The sequence below is a fragment of the Myodes glareolus genome, chromosome 3, assembly GCF_982192425.1.
Source record: "Myodes glareolus chromosome 3, mMyoGla1.1, whole genome shotgun sequence".
NCBI lineage: Eukaryota > Metazoa > Chordata > Mammalia > Rodentia > Cricetidae > Myodes > Myodes glareolus.
Genome location: NC_142028.1, coordinates 68183210 through 68209806, shown reverse-complemented (window position 1 = coordinate 68209806; position 26597 = coordinate 68183210). Strand labels below are relative to the sequence as shown.

The 26597-nt window shown below is 39.9% G+C and overlaps 1 protein-coding gene across 2 annotated transcripts in view; it reads right to left on the bottom strand.

Annotated features, from left to right (window-relative positions):
- Ago3 (argonaute RISC catalytic component 3) overlaps positions 1 to 25112 on the bottom strand; it is a 112197-nt gene extending 87085 nt beyond the window's left edge. Inside the window, exons 1-3 of one of the 2 annotated variants that reach the window (XM_048434409.3) lie at positions 24907 to 25112; positions 17370 to 17541; positions 3927 to 4047 (exon numbers count right to left, since the gene is read on the bottom strand). In XM_048434409.3, coding sequence (XP_048290366.1) covers positions 3927 to 4047; positions 17370 to 17541; positions 24907 to 24925 — 312 coding nt within the window. In that variant the 5' untranslated portion in view covers positions 24926 to 25112. The remainder of the gene's footprint in view (positions 1 to 3926; positions 4048 to 17369; positions 17542 to 24906) is intronic. The other variant, XM_048434410.3, reaches the window with a different exon arrangement.
- Between the last annotated feature and the right edge of the window lie 1485 nt (positions 25113 to 26597).

Below are 26597 nucleotides of genomic sequence, written 5' to 3'. Positions count from 1 at the left end.
AAGACCAAAGTCATGTGATGTCTATCAGCATGATCTTGGACTGAATTCTTTATCAGAGGAAGGGAAGACACTAAAGAACATAATGAAAACAATAGGAAAAACTAGAATATAGATTGTTGATTGGACAAAAGTATTATGCCAATAATAAATTTAATTAAGTTGGCAAATATGCTATAGTTTTTAATCTTTATTCTTAGGAAATAATATGTATTAAAATATTATTAATGGGGCATAATGTATGTAACCCAACTATGAATGGGTTAGGAAAAAGTATGTATGTATTTTTGTTTCATGAAAGAGCAAAAGAGACTAAGAAAAAATTCTAAAATCAGAGCAGCAAATTGTTAAGGACATTGGTGAATATGAGTAAAGTATATGTGACTTTTCTGCATTGCTCTTTAGGTTTTTTTGTAAACCTGACATTATTTCAACAGAAGTTGAAAAATGATCACATTAGTATGGATTATAATTTAAAATGATAGTAGATCATTTAAAAGGAGATATAGGGACTGGGGAGTGATGTGGGATGTCTTTGTGTATGCTGTGAATATGTGCTGCTTTTATTGGTTGATGAATAAAACTGCTTTGGCCTATGGCAGCGCAAAATATAGCCAGGTGGAAAATGCAAGCAGAGATACAGGGAAAAAGAAGGCAGAGTTAAGAGGAGATGTCAACAATCGCCAGAGGAGTAAGATACCAGAGCAATATGGGTAAACCACAGGGCATGTGGCAATACACAGATTATCAGAAATGGGTTAATTTATATGTAGAGCTAGCCAGTAAGAAGCCTGAGCCATTGGCCAAACAATCATAGTTAACATATAGCCTCTGAGTGATCATTTTACAACCTGCTACGGAACCCAGTAGGGACAACAGAAGAGCTTCCAGCTACAAATGGTGCCAGTGTGGGGCAGGTATATCCACATAAGTCTGAGAAAGCTTAAAAACAAAAGGAATTCTAGACACAGAGTCATAAATGGCTTCTTGGTAGCTACAATTTTTCAGATAGGCTTTGCTTGCTGACGGCAAGAAGATGCATGGCTCCTTTAAGAGATGGTTTCCTGGTTCATGCTAGCAGCACAGATGGCTCTTTCAGGAGAACATTTGAATGAGGTTTGTGGGCAGCTGCTACAACTTGGTGGCTATGTGGACCCACTGCTTCCCACAGTTGGGGTGTTAAACATGACTCCCAGAGCTGGTGGTAAACATACCTCTGACATGTTGGAAAGTCGAGAGGGGTGAAGCCAGCACCCAAATCTGCTGCTTTGGTTCTAGCCATGCCCACTTAACAATTTAAAACCATCACCAAAAAAAGATTACAGATATACAATAAAGACATATTCAGACAAAAAGAAACCTCTAAACAGTCAGTGCGTTTTAAAAAAAAATGGATGTAGGCTTGGAAGAGAGAAAAAAAAAGAGTATATGCAGTTACAAAAAAAATATACTTTAAAAAAAATAAAATCCTCAAAGAGACAGTAAAATAATATAAAAATAAGACACACAAAGATGGAAAATATACAGAGTCTGGATTATGTATATTATTGTGTTTTTTAAAATTTTTTGACTGTTAGTGAGCTATATACTAAGAAACAATTGATTATAGGGGCTACTAAGTTAAAGCAACATATATATTTAATCTCTTTTTAAAATTTTTTTAATTTTTCCATTCAAAAATTTACACTTCCTCTCCTCCTCCCATTCCCCTCCCGTTCCCCCACTCACCCTCCTCTCTTCCCCTTTAAGGGCATGGAACCCTGTCCTATGGGAAGTCCAAGGCCCTCCCCCTTCCATCCAGGTCTAGGAAGGTGTCTATCTAAATGGTTCTAAGAATATGCTGCGTTGAAAAAAGGTTCTGTTTTTGTTTCCACAGAAGATAGAAAGCTGTGGATTCCTCACAGGCTAATATGGTTTGATCAAGCAAGATCCCTGGAAAGGTCTCCAATGGGAATGATGACCCAGGTGACCCAACATCCACAACAGCTTCAAGACTACCAGCTGAGATGGACCAGCCACACAATATATCCCAGGCAGGGCTTGACCATAATTCTAAATTTTCTCAGGATCCCCATAAGATTGCCAGTGCCTCCCATCAGCAGGAAGTAGTATAGAAAACTATGCCCAAATTCCCAAAATATTGTTTATGTTTGTTTTCATTTAAAGGGGGTTGGTTATAAATGGTTAAGGGTCATAGTCAATTTCTTTCTAAAGAAAAAATGGAGATATGATATAGAAATGATAAAAAGGTAGATTATTAAATCTACTTTAATCCCCAAAACAACTGTTATTCTCAAAATACTTTATGTTGGTATGGATTTTGATTTAATGACACAAACTTAAGGTCAATTTTGTTATACTGTATATATATATATTTCTACTCATGGTTAATGTGTTATGTTTACACATTGAAAATGTAATGTATAGTTAAGAAATACAAATTAACAATTATCTTTAATAGTCAAACTTATAGTCATATTAGGTTTTTTGGACATGCAGAGATATATTTCAGATAGATAGGTAATCTTTAAATACTTCAGAGACCTACAGAATATGAAATTTAAATGTTTTAAGAACTTAAATTTTTCTTGACAGTGAGACACGTCTGCTCCTGGCAGCACCAATTACTTCAAGAACATGATGGGCATCAAAGAAGCTCCTTATGGAGTTTGCTTCCAATGTGGTGAGACTAGCCATCTGGGCAAGAAACTGCTCTTGCTTGGACGACTTGACAAAATGCTGTATAAACTAGACATGCAGGACCCACAGAATAATGGCTGCTGAACTTTCCAAAACAAGGTTTGGACAGTTTTTTAGGGTTCCTGCTTCACAGAGGAAACTGACAGTCATTCTCCAGGACAAGAGAAAAGTGGCCGACAAACTGCCAATATAGGCAGGACAGTCTTTCAAATTTCTTGCTTCACTGAAAAGTCTACCAGATACTATATTCCTGCAGGTGACTGTCCAGGCAGCCAGATGTTTCTGTCATTTCTAGAATTTTGGAAGTTCCTTACAATGAATTTCTTGCTTACTCAGGGACTATTATATCCTTCTGGGGTCTCTGATAAGAGTTGAAGACTAAATAGTTATACTTTTCCTTAGTTATGACAAAAGATAAATTAGATACGAAACTTTAGAGTCACAAAGATAGGATAGAGTATTTTATTTAATTTTGTCAAATACAAATAGACTAAATATTGTAACTGTAATTCTTACTTGATAACCATTTTGTTTTATGTAATTTTAAATTATTAAAGTTAAAATCTTCCCTTTTAATTATAGAAAAAGGCAAATGATGTGAGATGTCCTTCTGTACACTGCAAATGTTTTGTTTTTATTGGTTGATGAATAAAGCTGCTTTGGCCTATGGCAAGGCAGAATATAGCTAGGCAGGAAATCCAAGCAGAGATATAGGGAGAAGGAAGGCTGAGTCAAGAGAAGATGCCTGCAGCAGCCACAGAAGCAAGATGCAGAAAATAAGGCAATGCCACAGCCATGTGGCAATACATAGATTAATAGAAATGGATTAATTTAAATATAAGAGCTAGCTAGTCATCAGTCAAACAATCATAGTTCATTTATAGCCTCTGAGGAATTATTTTATAAGTGGCTGCAGGACTGGGTAGGGAACAACAAAATAGCTTCTGGATACAGGGAGATGGCTCAGTGGTTAAGAGCACTTGTTCTTGCAGAGGACCCAGAATTGGTCCCCAGCACCCACATGGCTGCACACAACTAGCTGTAACTCTAATTATAGGGAATCTGACACCATTTTCTGGCCTCCTCAGGCACTGCACAAACATGATGCACAGGCATACACACAGGCAAAATGCTCATCACATAAAATGAGAATAAATAAATCTAAAAAAGACTGAAATAAAAGGAGATATAGCACAAATATAACTTTACAATAAAGAAACATATCTTACCCCAGTAGTTGCCACAGGAAGTGGATTGGCTGTGTAAAGGCTTCTTTTCCCATCATAGACTGGTCTACGGTCTCCAAATATAGTCACTTTAAAATGCTGAACCATTGAGTCAACTACTTCCCTAAGGAAGGGAAAAACACATTCTCATAATCCTCTGCAAGATGAAATGCAAAAATATGAAATAGCTCGTGGCACTATTTAATGACTTGAAAATAAGATTTTTGGTTTCAGAACCATAGTTTAAGATAGCAGAAAGATAGCCCACTGGTGGCAAAGGATGGCACATATTTCCCAAAGACAAGAATGAATCCAGTAAACCAATCATTTGGGTTGCTGTTGACCAGAAAAATATTATTAGCATTTGATTCAAAATCCCTTTCATCTTCTCTAAGCATTCCCTGACTGTTTACCTTTCTTTCGCAAACAGTAAGATGTTCTTTGTACTGTGCTAAAATACATCTTGTTTGTATCTCTATTTAGAACAATCAGTCTGTTGTATCACAATTATATTCTTCATTCCTACAGTGAGTTTCTGAAGAGTAACAAACACATCTATATTCCCTACACTACCCACTCAACAATGTCACCTAATCAGTGAGGGGCTGTGAAGTGTCCCGTTGGGGATGGAACTCAGGGGTAGTGTGTCTGCCTCACATGCACAGGCCCCATGCTTACTCCCCAGTACCACAGGAGAAAACTCTAGCCAGGTGGTTATGGTGTACACCTTTATACCCAGCACTTAGGAGGCAGAGGCAGGTGTATCTCAGTGAATTTGAGGCCAGCCTGGTCTACAGAGTGAGTTCCTGGACAGTCAGGGATGTTATACAGAAAAACCCTATCTCAAAAAACAAACAAAGAAAAAGAAAAAAACCCTCTATTTTAATTCTGCATTTTGATACCAATATATAGTAACATGGAAAAGCATTAAAGACTTACATTTACCGAAAGCAATCTACAGATTCAATGCAATGCCCATCAAAATCCCAGCAAAATTCTTCAAAGACCTCGAAAGAATGGTACTCAACTTCATTTGGAAAAGCAAAAATCCCAGGATAGCCAAAACAATCCTGTACAATAAAGGAACTTCTGGAGGCATCACAAGCCCTGACTTTAAACTCTACTACAGAGCTATAGTACTGAAAACAGCCTGGTACTGCCATAAGAACAGACAGGAGGACCAATGGAACCGAATAGAAGACCCAGATATCAACCCACACATCTTCGAACACCTGATCTTTGATAAAGACGCAAAAAATATCAAATGGAAAAAAGAAAGCATAATTAACGAGTGGTGCTGGCATAACTGGATGTCAACATGTAGAAGAATGAAAATAGACCCATGTCTATCACCACGCACAAAACTCAAGTCCAAAGGGATCAAAGACCTCAACATAAAGCCAGCCACACTGAACCTTATAGAAGAGAAAGTGGGAAATACACTTGAATGCATTGGCACAGGGAACCACTTCCTAAATAGAACCCCAGTTGCATAGACATTGAGAGAAACAATTAATAAATGGGACCTTCTAAAACTGAAAAACTTCTATAAAGCAAAGGATACGGTCAACAAAACAAAACGACAGCTTACAGAATGGGAAAAGAACTTCACTAACTCCATATCAGACAGAGGTCTGATCTCCAAAATATACAAAGAACTCAAGAAATTGGACACCAAAAGATCACATAATCCAATAAAAAAAAAATGGAGTACAGACCTAAACAGAGAACTCTCAACTGAGGAATCTAAAATGGCTGAAAGACACTTAAGGAAATGTTCATCACCCTTAGTCATCAGAGAAATACAAATCAAAACAACTCTGAGCTTCCATCTTACACCTGTAAGAATGGCCAAGATAAAAAACACTAATAACCACTTATGCTGGAGAGGTTGTGGGGAAAAGGGAATGCTCCTACATTGCTGGTGGGAATGCAAGCTGGTACAACCCCTTTGGACGTCAGTGTGGTGATTTCTCGGAAAATTAGGAAACAACCTTCCTCAAGACCCAGTAATATCACTTTTAGGTATATATCCAAAGGATGCTCAATCGTGCCACAAGGACATGTGCTCAACTATGTTCATAGCAGCTTTGTTTGTCATAGCCAGAACCTGGAAACAACCTAAATGCCCCTCAAGTGAAGAATGGATAAGGAAAATGTGGTACATTTACACAATGGAGTACTACACAGCAGAAAAAAATAACGATATCTTGAATTTTGCAGGAAAATGGATGGAACTAGAAAACATTATTTTGTGTGAGGTAACCCAGACACAGAAAGACAATTATCACATGTACTCACTCATAGGTGGTTTTTAAATATAAAACAAAGAAAGCCAGCCTACAAACCACAATCCCAGAGAACTTAGACAACAGTGAGGACACTAAGAGAGACTTACATAGATCTAATCTACATGGGAAGTAGAAAGTAGAAAAAGATAAGATCTCCTGAGTAAATTGGGAGCATGGGGACCTTGGGGGAGGGTTGAAGTGGGGAGGAGAGAGGAGGAGAGGGGAGTAGAGAAAAACGTAGAGCTCAATAAATATCATGGAAAAAAAAAGACTTACATGTAAGAAATTATAGACTATAGAGAATTATTCCAAATACCTACAAATCAATGCATTATTTTACTCACAAATTCTTTTCCTTTCTTTTATTTTTTTGCTTGTTTTTCTTAGACAGTATAAAGCCTTGGCAGTCCCAGAAGTCGCTCTGTAGATCAGGCTAGCCTCAAACTCACAGAGCTCTGCCTATCTCTGCCTCCAGAGTGCTAGGATTAAAGGTGTGCGCCACCACAGTCTGGCTTTACTCACAAGTTCTTAAAGACCGTGAAAAGACATTTAGAAGGATCCAAGCCAATTTATGTCTAGAGAGGAACTATTTCCACAATCTCAATAGATCACAACGAGATTACACTTGTACAGTGTATGATTTAAATTAAAACCAAAAGATTAAAATGTAGCCCAGGCGAGTGGGGAGAAAGGGAGAGAAGGAAACCAGCATTTTCCAGAAAAAAAAGAAACTAAGCTGACTTGATTCCCACAAAAATTTACATAGCACAAAAATCTCTATTTTCCACTCAGCTTTTCAAATTTTGTGTTTTACTGAAACTCTCTGAACCCAATATCATGTCTTTCATATGTAAGATTTGATTCATCTATCTGCTTTGGGTTCATTCAGAGACTGCTATTTAAAATTTCCTTTTATGAGCCAGGCACTGGTGGCACACGCCTTCAAACCCAGCACTCAGGAGGCAGAGACAGGTGGATCTCTGAGTTTGAGGCCAGCTTGGTCTTCAGAGAGTTCCAGGACAGCCAGGGCTACATAGTAAAAGTTTCCTTTTATGGCCATTATTTTAAAGTCCATTTTTATATTCCACTGCCAAATAAATCAAAAAGATCTCATTTGTTAGATATTTTTACTTTGAAAAAACCTCAACAACTGTTTTTAAGTTTATCAACTCCTAGAAGCCCAAAACACTCTAAACAAGAAAGTGGTAGGAGAGACTGAGATGGTAGGGCCAAAATACTTCGGAGATAAGAGCATCCTGCTTTGATATATAGCAATAGCATTTCCTTAATAAATTTCTAGCAGTAGAAATTTACTTCAGTGACCTTCCAAAGCTGAGCAGAAAACATCTATGGCTGAATTCAAAAAACTTACTTCAGAGTTAAATCTGGTCTTGTTACCACTTCTATTTAAGCAATGGTGCCTATGCCCTCCTCAATACCCAAATTTGGAACCTGGCTGGTCTTTTCCCTCATGACCTGCCAACCCCACCTCTGCAGCATTGCTAACTCCAGTCTTCACTTCCCATTCTTTACTACCTCAGACTAAGACTTAGTCCTATGACTTGGGTTACCTAAGTTTTTTGTTTTTAATGTCTTTAGTTTTTTTTTCTTCTCCAATCCGACTTACATATCACTGCTAAATAAACCCCTAGGCTACACTTTTATTCCTAAATTACAAAAGCTTATGTTAGGGTTGGGCATGGTGGCACACGCCCTTAATCCCAGCACCTGGGCGACAGGGGCAGGTGGATCTCTGTGAGATCTAGACTAGCCTGGTCTGCAGGGAAAAAATAAAAAATAAAAAAAAGATAAGTTAATCATCCTTGTCAGTTCTTAACACATAAAGCCCATCTGACTGATTTATTCCCTGCCTTCTCCATACCCTATCCCCATTCTCCTAAGTTATTCCTTCTGATGTGCTTGATAACACATGTATTCTTACATGTTCTTTTCTTTTCTGAAAAAATGTTAGGTTTAATATTTGCCATCATGCTCTGAGGAGTATCTCAAGTCTGAGGCCAATGTGACCACACAGTGACCTACACAGACTTCAAAATAACAGCAAAATCCCACGAAGTTATTATACACATAACAAAAAAAATCATTACAACTAAAAACTATGTTAAGGGATAGCAATGCCATTTTTTGTTTTGTTTTTCTAGACAGGGTTTCTTTGTGTAGCCCTAGCTGTCCTGGAAGTCATTCCGTAGACCAGGCTGGCCTTGAACTCAGAGATTCCTCTGCCTCCCGAATGCTGGGGTTAAAGGTGTATGCCACCACTGATGGGCTGCAATGTCCTTTTTAGAAGTGCACTGTTACATAGTGCTCAAGCTTGATTTCTTTTGTGTTGTAGAACCTAACAAACTTCATGTTCAGCACCATATTCAAGGCAGAGCCAGCTGAGCACACTCAAAGCTCCCATGTTTTAATTAAACTAGGTATAGTGTACCATGACTGCAATTTTAGCCCCTGGGAAACAGAGGCAAAGTAATCAGAAGCTCAAGATCTTTCTTGGCTACACAATAAGGTCAAGACCATCCTGGAATACATAAGACTCTGTCTGACGTAGGAGAAGCACTAATACTTGCTCATAAGAGTATATAAGAATCATTCCTTAATGCCATAAAAAAAAATCTCACTACCTCTGCTCTTTAGTCTTCAAAGAAAATGAGCCTTTCTAGAAACTCAGGGTTCCCCCTCCAGATAGGAGCGTCTTCCCAATGACTCAGAATGCCTTACAACAAACAGCTCATTACTCTTCAGAACAACAAAGTAAGTTTAAATGTAGAAAATAAAATGGAACATTTATTATTATTTCTTTAACTCAAAGCAATACTAAGTAGACAGTGTAAGAAATGAACTATAAACACAAGTTCCACCTTGGCGCTATTTATGCAAGGCAGTATAACCAAATGGTTGTGGAGGCCACCTAGGCAACAGAGACATCAACGATGTCTCCAGTCTCAATAGCCCAAGTTGGTCTCAAATTCTTATCAACCACCTACTTCAGGCTCCCTCCTAACTGCTGGTATAACAGGCCTGAGCCAACACATCTAGCTTCTAAACATTCTAATACCAAGAATGAATTCTAGCAATTATTTGTCTTCTGTTATAACAATGTAAGTGGGGAAGGTGGGAATATGGTCTTTTTTTGTTCAAATGTAGAATTTTTAGCAGAACATTGGTGTATATTGTTAGACAATTTCTTAGCTTTATAAAAAGTGAAACTACACAAATAAAATACATAACATTTTAACTTAAAATTTTTAATTAAATTATTTCTTTTGTGTGTGTATGTATGTATGTATGTATGTATGTATGTACGCGGGTAGGTGCACACACCATGGCATGCATGTAGAGGCCAGAAGACAATTGGAGGAATCAGTTCTCACCTGCTGCCATGTGGGCCTCAGGGATGAAACTCAGGACGTCAGGTCATCAGATTTGGCAAGAGGTGCTTTTACCCACTTAAGTCATTTTGTCAGCATTTTTTAAAAATGGGGTCCTATGGTATATAGCTCTGGCTATACTGGAACTCACTATGCAGACTAGGCGGTCTGTAACTCACAGAGATCCGATGTCCTCTGCTTCTGTGCAAGGATTAAAAGTGTATGCCACTACACCAGGCCAATAAGCCCAACATTTTAACTTAAAAAGATTGTTTAATAAAAATAATTTTGGAAAGAAAATTTAAGGAAAAGAAAATTTAAGTAAATGGAGCTAAGTTTTACCAAAATTTAATGGCTTCTTTTCACTAGTAAAATTAACTATGGGAAAAGGAGAATTCTTGCAGAAAATAATATTTTTTATTCTTTCTAGAACTTCAAACTACAGTTTAAAATTAAGAATTTTTCTGGCACTTACTCTGAAAAATGGAACTTACCTGATTATGTTGAGTCTTTTTTCTAAAAGATTTATTTATTTATTATATATACAACATTCCTTCCATGTGTGCCTGCAGGCCAAAAGACAGCATCAGATCTCATTATAGATGGCTGTGAGCCACCATGTGGTTGCTGGGAATTGAACTCAGGACCTCTGGAAGAGCATCCAGTGCTCTTAACCACTGAGCCATCTCTCCAGCCCATGTTGAGTCTTATAAAGGGCTACAGCCTACCTTCCCACTCTTACCTCAACTATCACTTCCTACATCTTACTACAAAGTCTTCTGATGCCATCATGCTGTGGTACACAGACTATAAATTATAATTTAATAAACAAGTATTTAATTTCAACATTTAAATACTGGATAAGCCTGAGTAAGCGGAGGCTGCTTGTTTGTTCCCTGTCACCTAGACTCGAAGTAACCACACAGAAACTGTATTAAATCACTGCTTGGCCTATTAGCTCTAGCTTCTTATTGTCTAGCTCTTACATCTTAATTTAACCCATTTTCATTATTTTGTGTATCACCATGTGGCTGTGGCTTACCAGCAAGGTTTCAGTGCCTCTGTTTCCTCTGGTGGCAGCTACATGAATTACATGGTATCTCCCTGACTCTGCCTACCTACTCTCTCTATATATCTTTTCCAGCCTGGTTATATTCTGTTATGCCATTGGCCGAAAGCAGCTTATTTATTAACCAATGGCAATAAAACATATTCATAGCATACAGAGGGGAATCCCACATCACCTGAGGTCTTATTTTCTAAAATCTATGGATTGATTTTAGTTATTGTGATCACTCACTTCTTTAAAAAAGAGGTGGAGGGGCTGGAGAGATGGCTCAGCAGTTAAGAGCATTGCCTGCTTTTCCAAAGATCCTGAGTTCAATTCCAAGCAACCACATGGTGGCTCACAACCATCTATAATGAGGTCTGGTGCCCTCTTCTGGCCTGCAGGCATACATGCAGACAAAATATTGTATACATAATAAATTTAATATATATATGCATATATATACACCATTTTAAATTTACTTATTAAACCCACCTTCTTACCAAATGTCCATTATTTTTCCGTTTTTTATAATTAAAATTTTATTTCTGTACATAACTGTTTGCCTGCATATATGTCTACGCACTATGTGTATGCCTGGTGCTCACAGAGGCCAGAAGAGAATGATAGATTCCCTGGGGCTGGAGTTAGAGATGGTCGTGAGTCACCTCATCTGCCAGAGCTCTTAACTGCTGAGCCACAAAGTAGTCATTTTTAATCAAAACAACAACAACACAAAAAGGAGACAAGACCAACAACACATACACCCAAAAGCAGAAAATAAGTCTAGAGAGTAACTCTGCAGAGAAGCTGACTCATGGAATGACTCATGAGCATTTCCTGGGTATTTCTCCAAGAGAACTCCTCCGGCTACAGTGGAAATTCATTTGGCTAGGATACATACTCAAGAATTATGATTAATGCCTTAGTGCTAAATATCTGTTTGTGCAGCACAAGAAATGCCTCATAAAGTATTAGAGATCTCTAGTCATTTACGAAGATCACTTGATATTATAGAAGGTAGCAACACAATCTTTACATTAATAAGAAACAATTTGATGTAGCTTTATCCATTTTGAAAATGTTAGCCAGAACTAATTGCTGCATTTTAACCCCTAACTATTTTGGTAATGTTCAGAAGGAACTGAACAGGCCCATACCTGTAATCCCCACACTTAGAAGACTAAGGCAGGAGGATCACTGAAAGATCGAGAAAAGCCTAGGCTACAGCGTAAGATACTGTCTCAAAAGGGATGGGAGGTTGTGAAAGGTCTATTTAGTTCCTATTATCCCTACCCCTTGAAGCAGATCTCCTTATATATAGTCCAGGCTGGCCTGGAACTTGTTAGATGTAGACCAGGTTAACTTCAAACTCACTATTTAAATAAGGCTGGCCTCTTAACTCATGGTTCTCTTCCTTCCTGCTTCAGTCTCCTAAGTGCTGGGATCATTGGTACATACCAGCCAACCAGCAACAAAGACTAACCATCACAGGTCCACCCTTTGTCAACATAAAACTTATTATTATTTTGATTTTTTGAGACAAGTTTTCGCTGTAGCTTTGAGCCTGTCCTGGAACTAGCTCTTATAGAGCAGCCTGGCCTCGAACTCACAGAGATCTGCCTGCCTCTACCTGCCAAGTGCTGGGATTAAATATGTGCAGCACCACCGTCACCCAGTGAAACACATTATTTTTATCCATAGTATTCTATCCCTAGTCCCCAAAGGTTGTAGTAGCTTATGATGCAAAATGCATTTAGTTAATCTAGAGGAGGCATTCCCCCCAAATCTGAACAGTTCTAACACTTTCCAAACACCCCAGTTGAAAGTGTCTTCTGAGACTCAAGGCACTCTCTTAATTGTGAGCTGTTGTAAAATAAAAACCCAAGTCCTATATCCCCAACAAATAACATTACAAAGAAAATGTTAAGAAAAGAGAGAAATAGGAATAGTAAGTGAAGACCAGGCCAAAGACTGCTACCCAGCAGGGAAAACAACAAACTCTGTGGTCCCATGACTCACAGTCCTTTGAACTGAGCTCCAATGGCCATGGGTAGCCCCACCCCTCCCTTGGGCTGGCTCAATCCTGTGCCTGCAGCTTTTCTAGGTGTATTTCTCAAGGTCCTGGCATCTCTAACATCAACAATTTAGATTTTACTTTCAATGACCTCTCAGGGCCCCTTTGCAGGGACTCTGGCACTGCCATCTTCACTATACTGTGTAGCCTCAGTGGCTTTCCGGAAACTCAGTACAAAGTTTTAGAACCATGCAACCTTCGAATTTTTTCCACCAAGTTGTGCTATCAGACCAAGATGTAGTTTGGTATTCTGCTGCCACAGGTGAAGTGGCTTCTGTGCACCCTGGTGGCTGAACCCAAGAAAACACTTCCATGGGCAGCTGTTTTCTTTCTTCTTCACTTTCCTTTTATTTATTCCATGTGTCTCTCACATCATGCTTTTTGATCCCATTCATTTCCCTGTCCCTTTGCATCTACCCTCTGGCTCTATAAACACCTTCCCCAATAAAACATTATTTAAAAGAAAAAAAGGGAAGAAATTAAAAATCTCATCATGGAAGCTGCAGAATGATACAGTGAGTCACACAGTAAACCCTTTTGTCCATGTATCTTTACTTGCAAGTGTTCATTGCAAAGAGTCATTGGTTTGGTTCTAGGCCTCTGGTTTCTACACTATAGATGGGACTTTTCTTCAATATCCTGTAGTTGCCTGTGTTGTGGAGATCCTGCAGCTTTGGGTCTGTGGGTCAGGTCCCTTCACATGCTCCAGCAGATATAGATGTTGAGGCAGGCCAAGTCATAATCCTGGTTTTAGGCCTGGGCAGCTGCAGGATTGGTCCACAGTCCACTTCTCCCCTGTCCCCGTCACTAGGGTGAGCTCTCCAACACTGCTAGAGCTAATTCACCCCTTGTAGCAATGAGCGAGGGGCAAGGTCAGTTCTCCTGCCTTCACACCCTCAGGACTGGCTTTCCCACACCTACACCAGCTCCACTGTGTTGCCCAGATATGGTACAGGGACCATTCTTCAAGGCACTAGAGCTGGTGAGGGGCAGGAACAGCCCCTCCCACTTCCATGACCTGTACCAGCCACTGATGGGTGAGGAGGGAAGTGAGGGAAGGACATCTCTCCTTCACCCATGCCACATATCAAATGAGAAATGGGAACGGACCCCCTACATCAGGGCTGGGTCACCCACACCTCTGCTATATTGTCTACTCTAGGAGCCAGGCCTGCTTTCCAGAGCGCTGCAGCTGGTAAGGGTCAGCTCTCTGTTGCAGGTGGTAAGGGACAAGGAGTAAAGGGGGCATCTCTCCCCGACCCACACCACCACATGACAGACAAGCCAACAGGGCTGGCTCTGTTGCCCAGGGCCTGTTCTCCCAGGTAGCTGGTGAGGGACAGGGACAGCTTTTCTGCTCTTGTGACCTCAGGGCAAGTTCTCCCACCCACCCCAGGAGTGGATGGGCGGGGTGGGAGGGAGAAGGTGGGCAGCTGTCTTCAATGGAATCCCTGCAGCAGCATTCTCCACGCATCCTCAATTAAGGCTCTCTCCTTTCAAAGGAACCTGCATGTTTACAAGCTGGACTCTTTGATGGTGAGTTTCTGGACTCCTGACACCTTCCTCTTATCCCAGTACAAGACAAGAGATTTATTTATTTAGAGATAAAGTCTCTCTCTGTCTCTCTGTCTTTCTCTGTCTCTCTGTCTGTCTCTGTCTCTCTGTCTCTCTGTCTCTCTCTCTCTCTCTCTGTGTGTGTGTGTGTGTGTGTGCGTGTGTGTGTGTGTGTGTGTGTGTGTATGTTTTGAAACAGGGTTTCTCTGAGTAGCCCTGGCTGTCCTGGAACTCAAACTCACTTTGTAGACCAGGTTAGTCTCGAACTGAGAGCTGCCTGCTTCTACCTCCCAAATGCTCGGATTAAAGGCGTGTGCCACCGCCACCTGGCTCTGAGATTTCTCTTTGCTGACATTATTTTCTTGGACAATCTCAGCACATCTCAACACATTCTTCTAACATGTGTCTTTGAACTTGCTCATCCCCCTTCCCTCACCAAGCTGCACATTTGAAGTATCTTTCTGTGTGCTCACTGTAGCTCTGATGAAGAGCGGTGAGAGGAAATTATGTCACAGCCCGGATGCCACCTGTCTTGAAACTCCCTCCATCAAACAATACAGTCCATTACTTTTAAATTCATTCTCAGATTTTCAAAACACAGGCAGAATTCAACCAGATTTTTTTTTGCCATAATATGACACAAATAAGCTAGATAGTCTATTTCTGAATTGGGTGGCTTCCAGAAACCTTATAACTAGGCCTCTGCTATCTGCATTCTGGGCTTCCAAAGTCCCTTCAAAATGGCCCATAAGATCTGCTGACAGCATTCTAGGGCTTCTCTAGCCGAAGCCTTCCAAACAAAAGCACAAGAGAGCATTCCCAGCCCAAAAGAGAAGACTGGGAAGACAAGGGAGGACTGGACTACAGCAAGACCAAAACCCAGTAGGCCAAACAGCAAACCCTGTACTCCACGTCCAGCATCTGAGGCTTGGGGCATCATTCTTCCTATAAACCAGTTCCAAAGGCCTATTAACCACATGTTTGGGTTGTATTGGTTTTTTTTTAAATTTTTTAAATTACATTTTTATTTTATTAATTTCATATGTGTGGGGATGCATGCCATGGTGCACATGTGGAGGTATGAGTTTGTTTTCTCCTTCCGCCATGTGGGTCCTAGGGCTCAAACCTGAGTCGTCAGCAATCAAGTTTGGTGGTAGGCACTTTTACCCTCCCCTACCCTCCCCACAATGACGTTTATCATGGCAACAAATTCATGAGTACTTGTTTTCTGCATTATTTTTCTTGCAGTCATGCCAAATATCTGAGAAAACTATTTAAAAAGGGTTTAGTGCACAGATTGAGAGGTGTAATCCATCACAGCACACAAGTCTTAGCAGCAAGAACACGAAGCACTTGACCACACTATGTCCATAGTCAGGAAAGTCAAGAAATGAATGTTACTACTCAGCAGGCCTCCTCCTTTTTCCTCTTTCATTCGGTTTGGAACCATAGTCCTTGAGATGGTACCACCTACATTCAGGGTTGGTTTTTTGCCCTCAGCTAACCCTCTCTAAAAATTTTTACATTTATAAATGTGGATGGAGTGTCTCCTGGGTGATTCCAAACCCAGTCAAGAAGACTCACCAATACCCTACGACATTTGATCTTCTCTACCTGCTGCTTTCGTCTTCTTCACTTTATAATGGCTTCACTGTTGTTGTTTTGTGTTGTTTGGGACAGGGTCTCTCTACACAGCTCTGGCTGTCCTGGAACTCACTCTGTAGACCAGGCTGGCCTCAAACACACAGAGGTCCACGTGTCTCTGCCCCCTAAGTGCCGGAATTAAAAGTGTGTGCCACCAAGTCCAGCTATGGCATAAACACACACACACACACACACACACACACACACTTTGGATAGATGGGCAGACAGGGTCTAATTATTTTAGACCAATTAAATTCATTTTCTTCCAAGTAAAGCTTCTGCAGTTCTGATTCCACCTTTTCTCTTTAAGTGTGTTTTTAAGTCATTTTACCTTTCTGGATTTCATCTATATTGGATTAACTGAACTCTTAAATAACCTTAAGAGGTTATTTCTAACTTTCCATTCCAGGATTTTTCTTGCCCTCAAAAGGACTCTGTATTATACTTTAATCATGACATTCATATAGTTACTGTTTTAATATCATATAATGACTCAGTGTTCATTCACTTTCAGTTATAACAAATATTAGTAGTTAGAACAGTAAGTCCAAGAAAAATTAATTCAACATTCATATTTATTATATGTCATACTGTTAAATTACAAATTTCTTTTACTTTTCATTTACTTATTATTTTTTAATTTAAAAACGTGAGAGAGGGTGTATACTCCCACCACCATCGTTTTAAAGTGAGCATTACAAAAATGGTAAGATGAAGTGTGGAAGAAAAAACCACAGCATAAATTAACTAACAGCTGCTGTGGAGCAATCTTCATACACTGTAAGATGTTACTCCCATTGGTTCATAAAGAGCTGATTGGCCCATGGCTGGGCAGGATAATGTTAAGCGGGAGAGTAAGACTAACAGAATACTAGGAAGAATGAGGAGGAGTCGGGGAAATGCTATGGGATGCGGAGCGAGCAGGATGGGAAATATTACAAGAAGTAAATGAGCCTTGGGGCAACACATAGATTAATAGAAATGGGTCAAGTTATAAGAGTTAGCTAAAAACAAGTTTAGGCTATCGGCCAAGCATTTATAGTTAATATTAAATCTCTGTGTGGTTATTTGGGAAGTGGCTGGTGGGACAGAAAAGTCCGCCTACAAACAGCAACACAAAAGACATGCTCAGAATACTTGACCAGATTTCAAACAACATGTGGATACGACTTGGACCTTTTCTATTACCACATGAATAGCATGGAAACTCATACATAACGGGATAATCTGAAGGAAGTTCACAAATTTATCATCCACTTTATCATCCACTGCTGAAGTACAAATTTCAAAACAAATTAGCATGTATTCCTGTCATGTATATACATTCCATGCATACCATGTCCAAGTGTTGTCTTATTGTTGTTCAAACATGTAAGAGAGACACATATAATTTACTAAGGCAAATACAAACAGCAAATGGCAGTAAGACTTCATGATTCTTACCTGTTCACTCTCCTAGGACACTTGTCTGGTTTAATATCTACCTCATAGAGGTAGACATCAATCTTTGGGATTTCAACTTGAAAACAGTTAGCCAGCAGTTTAATGGGTTTGCCCATAGTGCCATATCCAGGTCTTCTGGGCACTATGAGTAGGGGCTGGGCCCCAATGGGTCCTGTAGGGAGGGGGAAAAAGTGTCCCACAGTTAAAATCCATCTTTATATCATGCCAACTAGAGTAGGTTAGAACTCTAGGTACAGCTGGTAAATGTAAAACTTAGTTCTGAAAGGCGACATTATCCTTAGCATTTTTATTTCTTCCTCTCATTTTATTCTCTTCATTAAAAACAAGTAGCTAGGCTCTGGGAGGGATAGACAGAAGGACTACCATGCCTGGTCTACAAGAGTGAATTCCAGGACAGGCTCCTAAGGTACAGAAAAACCCTGTCTCAAACAAACAAACAAACAAACAAATAAACAAAAAAGAAAATAAGAGCAAATATTAAGTAGCCCATTTTGTAATCTGTTCATTAACTATTTTGAAAATTCAAATAAACAAGTATAACTTATGCTGTTAGAAGATTTAGAAATCAACTAGAATAGAGTATCAAAAATAGTATTTAAACAAAAATAAAATTAAAAATAGTACATACATTTATTGTGAAAATTTTATTACAAATTTTATTCTAAAAATGAAAAAATAATCTAAAAGTGTTTAATTTATTCATGTTTACATTCTATAAATACCTCCTGGTTTCCCAAGAATCTGACAGTTCTGAAGTGAATAAGATAAGTGCCTGATATAAAATGAGTACTTTCAGATTATTTTATTAAATTGATATTCCAGCCAAAGCTGTGAACCAAACCACAAAATCAACATAAATATAAACTGACATATATAAAAATAAACTAATATATGTCAATACCAACTTATTAAGCAAACTCTGTCCAAAGAATAAAAGGAAACAGTATTTATTTATCTTTTCATTCATTTTATTGTTTGTTAATCAAACTACAAAGCTCCACATTTATAATATAAGAAAGAAAGCATTAATTGTGTGAATCTCAATAGTCTTTTTTTTAAGCATTGGCTAGCCAAAGAAAGTCATTAATATTAACATAGACAAGGCAGAAAACTGCAGAAACTCCAAGTACAGAAAGGCTGTTCATGTATCCTAACAGCATAATCATTATGGTTAGAATATACACAATATTCTTTCTCACATCTGTTCTGTTAATGAGCCAAGACTGAGGGTCTATGAGCATCCCCGACAACTGAATTAGAAAGTAGGAGTGTCTGGTAAATGCTGTTCATCCTAACACTTTCAGACCAAACAGGTCTAGAAAAGGAGTCAGTTGCAAAAAAATTATCTTTTTAGTTTTACTTTCCTAAAAACAGAACTATCACTTTGGCTTTTTTCTCTTATATATTAACTATTTAAAACAAATTACCTTTTAAGATTTAAGAGCTGTAAAAGAATGTTTTGTTAGATTAACAAAAACACTGACTTCAGTCTTTCAGGTAGAGTAAGCATTTTAAGAATTTAGAAACCAAATGAAACCAGATATCTATATTATAAAGTAAAATAATTTTCAACTAGAATCCAACAGCTAAAGACAATTTGGAAAAAATTTCCTCCGAGCAAGGGTTTTTCCATATACAAGAGGGAACTCTTCCAGCAGCTATTCCTAGGCCTCTTTGCATACTGTCAGGCCAGGCCTACAAAACCAAACAAATGCAGTGTTCCCAATGAAAAACACAGCGAAATTCATATTAATTCCAACTTATTAGGCAAAATTTGCCCAAAGAATAAAAGAAAATAGCATCTATTTATCTTTTTACTCATTTTAGCTGGTTTTCACAACAGATAGTTGACTAGTTTCTAGCTTGAATTTTAAAAGTAAGAACTGGAGTGATAGGCTCATGGTTGTTTTTAAATATCTTCATTATGTTTATAAAACTACATTTTACTCTGTGAATTCGAGGCCAGCCTGGTCTACAAGAGCTAGATCCAAGACAGTCTTCAAAGCTACAGAGAACCCCTGTTTTGAAACACTTTCACTCCCCCTCAAAAAAACCCTCTACATTTTAAGATTAAATTTGTTTTGTTTTGACCTGTTCTTTAAAGTCTTTAGTTTTTGAGACAGGATCTCATTATATACTCTTAGCTGACCGGAAACTCATTATGCAGACTAGCCTGTCATAAACTCAGAGGGCCTGCCTCCACCTTCCCAGTGCAGGGCTAAAGTGGTTTGTTACCATAGAGGGCCCTAAATTCTTTCTTTAAGAGGAAAAAGGGGTGGCTATAATCAAAGTACATTATATGCATATATGAAAAGGTTAAAATATACTAAACTATTTTCCATATTATAAACTTATAATTTCTTTAAAAGAAAAGGAAAATGATGCTTCTTGTCTCCTTTTTAATGTTCTCTCAGGGTACCCTATCATTGATATAAAAATTAAATTCTGAAACAATAATCAAAATAACCTTGCATTTTTTTTGTAATCCAAGCTGTCAGTCTTAAATAGCAAATGCTAAAATGTTGTAATAGTCATTTCAGGAAAGCACGAACAAAATTTTCAGTGATAATACAGTAGGAAAAACCTTTAGTATTTCCAAATTCCCAACCAACACACAAAAGTGCAATATGACTTTTTCCCCTCAAAACAAATCATAAGTATAAAATTTTATATGACAATAAACACTTCCAAAATGGCACGGTGTATATTAGTGATTGTGAATCCATCACTTTCAACCTCCTCTTTCAATCCTCCCTCTTATTTTGAGGCAGGGTCTCTCTATGTAGCCCAGCTGGCTTCCGAATCTCAGCTCTCCCCTCAGCCTTCCAGAGTGCTGACATGGCCAGGAGCACCCCATTCCATTATGACAGACTCCGCATCTCATTCTTGATCTAGTTCTAGCTTCCTTTGCATTCAGCTTTTGTTCTTCTGAAATGTAGTCTCAAATGAGCTTTGCTTTTCCTGCACTTTATTTATTTAGTGTTTTCGTACACGTGCACCCCTATGCCTGTATCTATGCATGTCTGTATTGGTGGGACAACTTTAGGAGTCAGTTTTCTCCTTCCACCACGTGAGGGACCTCAGTTGACTTTGGTGGCAAGTTCTTTTTCCTTTACCCACTGAGTCAGCTATCTTGCTGGCTTCTAACTGACTCAAAAAAACCTTTTTATTAATAAAGAAATACAGGGTTATAGGACAATTATGTTCAGAGAGGAATTAAAAGTTTAACTTAAGGAGGCTGGAGAGATGGCTCAGCAGTTAGAGAACTTCCTGTTTTTACAGAGGACCCAGCTTCAGCTTCCAGCACCCACAAATGGCTGCTCACTAAACTCTATAACTCCAGTTCCAGGGGACTCAGTTCCCTCTTCTGGCTCTGAGAGCACCAGGCACACATGTGGAATACACAATACACAGATGCAGTCAAACTCTCATAAGGTAAGAGTAAATAACTTTTAAAAAATGTTTAGCTAAGATTTCCCCTTTCTGTAAGATTGTATAAAACTACCATCCATGACAAATAGGCTTACATATTAGTAACTTATGATAAAAATAAACAATTTCCCTCCTTAGACATCTTCCCCTCTGTTGACTGTTTCTGTACTGCCGGGTTCTGCAGTCATTAAGTCCCAAAGAAATCACACAGAGGTCTACATTAATTATAAACAGATTGGCCTAGTATCTCAGACTTCTTAGTAACTCTTATAATTTATATTAGCCCATAATTCTTGTCTGTGTTAGCCACATGGCTTGGTACCTTTTTTGTCAAGGCAGTCACATCTTGCTTCCTCTGTGTCTGGATGATGACTGCAGACTTGCCTTTCCTCTTCCCAGAGGAAGTTCTCCTGTTCTCCTTGCCCTGCCTCTACTTCCTGTCTGGTCACCCTGCCTATACTTCCTGTCTGGCTACTGGTCAATCAGCGTTTATTTAAAATACAAGTGACAGGGTACGGACCACTGTCCCACAGCACCTCTCCGATGCTGGGAATGGAATTCTGAGTGTGATAGAAAGTAACACATAACTGAAACTCCCAGGCTTCCCACAGATCACTAGAAAATATTTACATTTAAGTTTAATTCATTTCTGAACAACAGCTGGACTTTAGCTCAAAATATAAACTAATGTGCTAGATTTCAAAATATAAGTAGCATTTAAATAACCATTTCCTGGTTTTCCTGTCTCATTTTATTTGGACACAACATAAAGTTGTAGACCAGAAATACAGCTCAACTGTAATTAGACCAGAAACATACTTTCATCAGAAGTACCCTAAAGACATCATAGACATGCATGTAAATTATTACATATAAAATTAATTACTCCACTTTTGATTAAATCAATGTTCAGCTGGTATGGTAGTGTGAATAAAAATGGCCTGCCCCATAGACTCATAGGGACCGGCACTATTGGGAGGTGTGGCCTTGTTAGGTAGGTGTGGCCTTGTTGGAGGAAGTGTGTTACTGTGGGCAGATTTTGAGGTCTCAGATGCTCAAGCCAAGCCTAGTGCTAGTTCTCTTCCTGCTGCCTGCTGATCAAGATGTAGAACCTCAGTTCCCTCTCCAGCACCATGTCTGACTATGTGCCACCATGCTTCCTGCCATGATGATAATGGACTAAACCTCTGAAACTGTAAGCCAGTTCAATTAAATGCTTCCTTTATAAGAGTTTCCACGGTCATGGTGTCTCTTCACAGCAATAGTAACCCTAACTAAGACAGATGGTACTAAATTAGTGGACTGTATAAGAAAAACCAAAAGATCCCTTACAAAGCTAGGCACAGTCATTTAATCTATGCAATGAGACTTAGTCTCAAAAATAAAATAAATAATACCCTTGAAAACATTGCATGTGAACAGGAAAGGATAAATATTTTTAGTGAGGAATGCTCCATCATGAAATCATTACATGATACTTATATTTAACGCCCTCCATTACACTACATAAATTTAAGGTTTCTATGTATCCACATGATAAACAATCTATCACCAAGTGATTCCTGAGAAGATCCATTCAAAAGAAAAACAGAAGTTGGGAGTCAAAAATTTCAGTACTAACCTAACAGGCTATTAAAGAATAGCTATATAGTTTTTTTTTGAAGGGGAGGTTTGAGACAAGGTTTCTCTGTGTAATAGCCCCAGCTGTCCTGGAACTTGCTCTGTAGACCAGGTTGGCCTCCAACTCACATAGATCCGCCTGCCTCTGCCTCCCGAGTGCTGGTATTAAAGGTGTGTACCACCACTGCCTGGAATATAGCAAAATATTTTTAATTTAAGATTTATTTTATTGTTTAATGTGTATGAGTGTTTTGCCTGAATGTATGCATGTGCATCATATGCTTGACTGATGCCGTTAGATGTCATAAGAGGGCGCCAGATCCCCTGGGACTGGCGTTACAATTTTTAACCACCACATGTTGCTAGGAATCAAAACCGGGTCCTCTACAAGAGCAGCAAGTGCTCTGACATGCTGAGCCAATTCTCTAGTTCATATATCTAAAAAATTTTTTAACCAAAATATGCATTTGTCAAATTTTGCATTAAAAAAATCTATTTGTCTATTTTCCTAAGTATGTTTCCAATTTCACATTCACTGTTAACAATTACACAAAAGATGCAAGAACAATAACAAACCCCCCCCCCAACAGGGTCTCACTATGTAGTCCTGGCTGGCCTTGAACTCATAGAGCTCCACCTGCCTCTGCCTCCCAAATACTAGGGTTAAAGGCATGTACCACCATGCCTAACTCAAAAAACCATTTCTGATGGTAACATTCTTGATCCTGATACTCGACAACAGTCAATCACACAAAAACTTTATTGAAGAATAAACTCTGCGTTCCAAGATGACCAAGCAGGATTGACAAAACTTTTTTGTTTGAATTTTAGTTTGTTTGTTGAGACAGAGTCTCACTATGTAGCCCCCCTTGACTGTCCTGGAGCTCTCTATGTAGACCAGCCCAGCCTCCATCTCTGCCTCCTAAGTGCTGGGACCAAAGGTGTGAGCCACCATGCTCAAGCTAGTTGATAAATCTTAAGTATACCTGATGTGAAGACACATCAATTCCTCTATATTTCATCAAAAGAATACCCGAAAAGAAAAGGTGAAATTCATTTTCCCTAAGTGTATCAGCTGACTAGGTGGTCTGATACCACAAGTACTTTCTAGAATGTTGTCAATATTTTCATGTGAAAATACTTAATTTGGGAGAAATACCTTCAAAAGTTTTAGACAGATGACTAACCAAGTATTTGCTTTCATGCTTAGTTTCTCAGGCTTGACAACAAGGTAGCTATGTAAAAATCAGACCACTGGAAATAATCAGCTATCTTATAAAGTAAGAACAGTACAGGTAAAACGTAAAGTTTAAGAACAAGGAAAAGACAGTCTGGAAATACACAAATTGGTAATAAGAGTCTAAAACTTCAGTCTAGACAGATTTTGCGTTTTAGAAAATATGAAGAAAAATGGAACATAGAAGGAAAAATGGTAGAAACTGTGAAGAAATTCCATTTGATAAAGGAAATGCCTGTTTGTATCCACTTGACAATTGTCACTAGCTTTTTTCACATTATGTTTTCTTATATTTGGGGACTTTTCAAATTGGCAAGGGGAGATTAAAAAAAACCTATGGGACTTGGTATACCATAATAACAAGACACTCCCCCAAATATTATGGAATCTATACATTACTGATCTTGTGGATGAAGAGAACTTTCAAATTTTGGGAACAAGGGCAATCACTTGGTAAGCAAACCGTTATGTAACACCTATTTCATGTCGCTCTCTCAGTTACTTTAGAAGCGCTGACTTCTTTTCCCTTTTTAAAGGCAAGTCCTGCGCAGGCTGCCATTTTTCTCTCAAAAGGCAAAACTGTTCTCTAAATCCGGGATTTTCAGGTATATGCCAAGTGCTGCTGTAGGGAAACAGTGGCCGCATTCTGAAGATCTACCTTCTCACAAAAGCAGGGATCCAGACTGAGAAAGCATCTCTTAGCGACTCAGAGACTACATGCCACACTGCCGCAGCCATTGGGAATCTCGGATGCAAGCAATGCCATCTTGCATCTGACGTTGCCCGGACACCAATTTCAAACTTAATCCCATCGGTTATCTCGGAGTATCCTCACACTACTTTAAGAGGGGAGAAAGGGTGGTGACTGACTGTCCAGCCTGCATGGGACACACGACCCGGTTAAAGGATAAGCGCAGTCTTGAATATTTCCAGCTGGAATTACAAAAGCAAGGGCAAACTCCTCCATATCCTCAGGGGAGCAGCACTCTAGGGGGATGACATCGCCTCAATAAACCCAAACTTCAACCCTCCGGGTAGTTTTGCCAACTCAGTGCCCCCCGGAGAATAGCTGCGGAGCTGTGGAAAAGCCACCCGCGTTGGGCCCGAAAACCAGCTTACTTCTTCACGACACACGCTGACAGCACCCGAAGTGGAAGGAGCGAGGATGCTCAGGGGACACCCGTGGGGTAACGACCCCGCCCGCCCGGTCCGGCGGCCCCGACTCACCTGCGGAGCCAATTTCCATTCATGGAGCTGGGGGGAGTGCTTCACGAGAGAACGGGGCCGCCGCTGAAGCGACGAAGGGACGCCCTCCGAAAGCTCGGGCCGGGCAGAGGCGCCACTGTCAGGCGAGGACAGAGAGAGGCGTGAGGCGAGGATGCTGAACCCGGTCCGGAACTTGCGTCGCCTGCAGCTGCTGACGCGTGCACCGCTCCCCGACCCGCCGGCCGCCACGGTCGCCGCCGCTGTTCACTCTCCCCGTCGCCCCCGGAAGCACGCCCGCGTCAGTTCCGCTCCCCCAATCGCGCCCCGCTCACAGGGTCCGCAGCTCGCCCCGAGCCGGATTCGCGCGGGCGCGACGTCCACGCAGGCTCGGCTAGCGCGCCGACGACTCTGGGGAGGTGTGGGCGGGCGAGCGGGCGCCCGGCCGGGGCGGAGCCATGAGCACTGCTCCCGCTGTGCCTGACGGTGACAATCCCGAGCGAGCGCCCCATCTCCCCCGTGACAGTCTCCGGTCCGGGACCAGCCGGGGCCGCTGCCTGAGGCGACGTCGCTGCCAGCCTGAGGAGCTTACCTGAGGGTCAGCCTACCTGAGAGTGGCGGGTGGCCATCAAAAGACATCCTCTGCCTCCTTGCTCCGCCTGCCACGCCCGCTTGGAGCACAGGCACTGGGCGGTAACCAGCATCGGAGATTTCGCTAAGTACACAAAGTTGCTTTAACAACTTTTTTTTTTTGAGATGGATTAAAAATAAAGTTCAATATAGTTTTAAAATAGATGATTAAGAAACGGGACATTACCTGAGTACTAGAAGGAATTATTTCTGTGTTTAAACACTCTCCGAATCCCCTTGAGGAACCTAAACTCCTTTCTGGCATTAAAACACCTGGCTAAGGAGCCCTCAAGACTATTTTACGACTAAACTGGTCCACTTCCAGTTTCCCCGAACTGGTCAGGGGCTTTTTTTGCTGATTTGGAGCCTTTGGGTTCCCATGGCTAAGAATTCTCCCCTCTCATCCCATGCCAAATTTTGACCTAAGTCATCTCCAGCAGCCTTTCCTGGACCACCGGTCTATGGTGGGTGACCCTGCTAGCCTTCCCTAGGTAACCTTTCTCCCGATGTGTAGGTTGTGGACTACTTTATGAACTGCCTCCAACCCATTAGAATGTAATCTAACCCGGAGACTAGATCCAGCACTTTATCACGCAAGCAGTACATCCTTAAAAAAATACTTGGCTCAGTGAATCCAGATACTATTTTATGCGGGTTTAGCAAGGATTCATTATAATCCCTATGTCCCAATGAATCAGTTATCTTTTGATTTTAAATACATGTGTATATATGTGTGTGTATACATATATATATTTATATACATATATACACATATTTTATTTTCATTATCCTTTCCCTCCCCATGAAATGGACTTTAGGATTAGTCACGTTATCTCTTTGAACTTCAGTTTTCTCATCCAAAGGATTGAAAGACCAACATGTACAATGCGCAGACAGCACAGAAGAAACCTCCCAAATGTTAATAACAAAAATCTTTACTATGGTTACAGTTTTGAAGCACTTAATGGATGTGCTTACTATATAATAAACAGAGGGGGCTACAAGCCCCATCGGATACACCAATTCTGCCTTACTTTCTTCTTCCTGTAGACTGAAACACCCTTCTTAATTTTAAAATATCAAAT